Consider the following 2,134-nt stretch of genomic DNA (forward strand, 5'->3'; position numbering starts at 1 on the left):
CCTAGCTCGCGGCCCCAGGGAGCGAAGAGGAGCCTTGGGGACCGGGGGGCGGGGCTCTCCGGGCCTCCCTTGAGCTGCAGCGCTCTTGCACAGGCTCGGGGGACCCGGGAGCGGGGCCCTCCCGGCTTCCCCTGAGCCGCAGTGCTCCTGCGCGGGCTTGGGGAACCTGGGGGCGGGGCTGGGGGCGGGGCTTGCCCGCGCGGGCTGCCGGAGCGGCGCTCCGGAGGGCTCCGGGGCGATGAGAGCCCTGGCAATAAACCACTTGCATAGGTTTTAAGAAACAATGACTGGAATCTCTGCAAAAAAGGAATATTCTTCTTACAGCAAGAGGTCCAGTCAAGCACACAAAATCACAGGGGCTTATTCCAGTAGTTTCTTCCCCTTCACAATATCCGGTGGAGTGGACTGTGACTCATGAAAGCTGGCAATGAAATAAATGTTGTTAGTCTTTCAGGTATCACCAGACTTTTGTTCCAGTGCCGCCGGAAGTGTGGTTTGGTGTTGAGTACGCACCACCCCCATCAGCCTCCAGAATTCTTCCCCCACCCCCAAAACAAATACTCGGGAAACAAGGAAGTCAGTGACATTTTATGTCTATCCCCAGAGGTATACATTTTTACCTGCACAACAACCTTGTGAGGTAGATTAGAAAAGTGTCTCTCTCGTCTTTCAGCCTGTCAGCCCAGTGAATATCACAGAGAGATCTGAATTTGGCAAGCAACAGGGAAATCTGGCACATTGCTCTTTTCCTGTCTGCTGCCGTTACAGACTTTGCACCATAAATCATGATTACCTCCATATTAGGTGAGACAAGGGTTAATATTTAACTCAGTTGCCCAGGGTTGCCCTGGAATTAAGGTAACTAAATTTCCAGTTCAACGGCAGCAATCTGAAGCAAACACTGGAGAGTAAATCTGAAGGTCTCTGCTCTGGTGAAAATGCAAAGAATTTTGAAGACCTTATGAGGATTGCCCAATTTAAAAACCCTGTGATCAGGAAAGGGCGTCCAGCAGAGCTCCGTGGGTTTATTCAGGTCCGGGAAAGGGTGCCTCTGGGACCAAAGCACAACACAGAACCTGACTATTCAGCCAAGATGTAGAGCTTTTTTTTTTAAAGACAGTGAGAGGGACTGTTCTTCTTTACTTTCCTGACATCAAACAGGATATTTTGTCTTACTGGGTTTAGAAATATTGTCCTTAAATATAGATAAGCTTTCTGCCCGTACAGAAGTAGTTGGTTGCCAGATCTCCCCTGGCTCCCAGCAGGGGGCGAGGGGGTAGGTTTGCCAGCTCCAGGTTGGGAAATTCCTGGGAATTTGAGGATGGACCCTGGGGAGGACAGGGACCTCAGTGGGGTACAATGTCCTAGAGCCGTCCACAGGGCATTTACTCCAGGACAGCTGATCTCTGTAGTTTGGAGATGAGCTGTGATTCCGGAAGATCGCCAAGCCCCACCTGGAGGCTGGTATCCCTAAGGTGTGGTTTTGAAGTGGTGTGTCTAATGAATTCCATGTCAGTGAACTAACCGGAGTGGCATTAGAGTGTCTGCGTGTTTGATTTTTTGACCATAGAAGAACACATAACATCATTTTATAGGGTTTTCTCCCCTCTTGTTTTCACTGGGAAATTATACCTAATAAATTTGCGTCCTGCCTTCCCTCGGAGCTGCGGTGGCTCAGAGGTTAAGACGCCGAGCTGCAGGCTGGAAGGTCGGTAGTTCAGCAGTTTGAGACCCGAGTGTGCCGCGTGACGGAGTGAGCTCCCGTCTCTGGCCCCAGCTCCTGCCAACCTAGCAGTTCGAAAGCAAGAAACTGCAAGTAGATAAATAGGTACCGCTTCGGTGGGAAGGTAACAGCGTTCCGTGCGCTTCGGCGTTTAGTCATCCCGGCCACATGACCACGGAGACGTCTTCGGACAGCGCTGGCTCTTCGGCTTGGAAATGGAGAAGAGCACTGCCCCCTAGAGTCGGATTCAACTAGCTTTCGAGCAAGGGAAACCTGTATGTGATTCTTCCCTCCTGCATTTTATTCATGATCCTCTCACTCCCCTGTTGCCTCCTCCCCAGTCCTCAGCCAGTGCTCAACTGTCTCTTCTTCAACTGTCATTTCTTCACTGACCCTCTCCACAAAAGAACA

The 2,134-nt window shown here is 51.2% G+C and overlaps 1 protein-coding gene across 1 annotated transcript in view; it reads right to left on the reverse strand.

The window, feature by feature from the left end:
* The window catches only part of POF1B (premature ovarian failure, 1B), an 84,084-nt gene extending 83,285 nt beyond the window's left edge, over nt 1-799 (reverse strand). The window contains exon 1 of the mRNA XM_015417891.1: nt 794-799. Within this exon, the coding sequence (XP_015273377.1) occupies nt 794-799 (6 nt within the window). The remainder of the gene's footprint in view (nt 1-793) is intronic.
* Nucleotides 800-2,134: the final 1,335 nt, after the last annotated feature.

The sequence above is a fragment of the Gekko japonicus genome, unplaced genomic scaffold, assembly GCF_001447785.1.
Source record: "Gekko japonicus isolate JY-2015 unplaced genomic scaffold, Gekko_japonicus_V1.1 scaffold585, whole genome shotgun sequence".
Lineage (NCBI taxonomy): Eukaryota > Metazoa > Chordata > Lepidosauria > Squamata > Gekkonidae > Gekko > Gekko japonicus.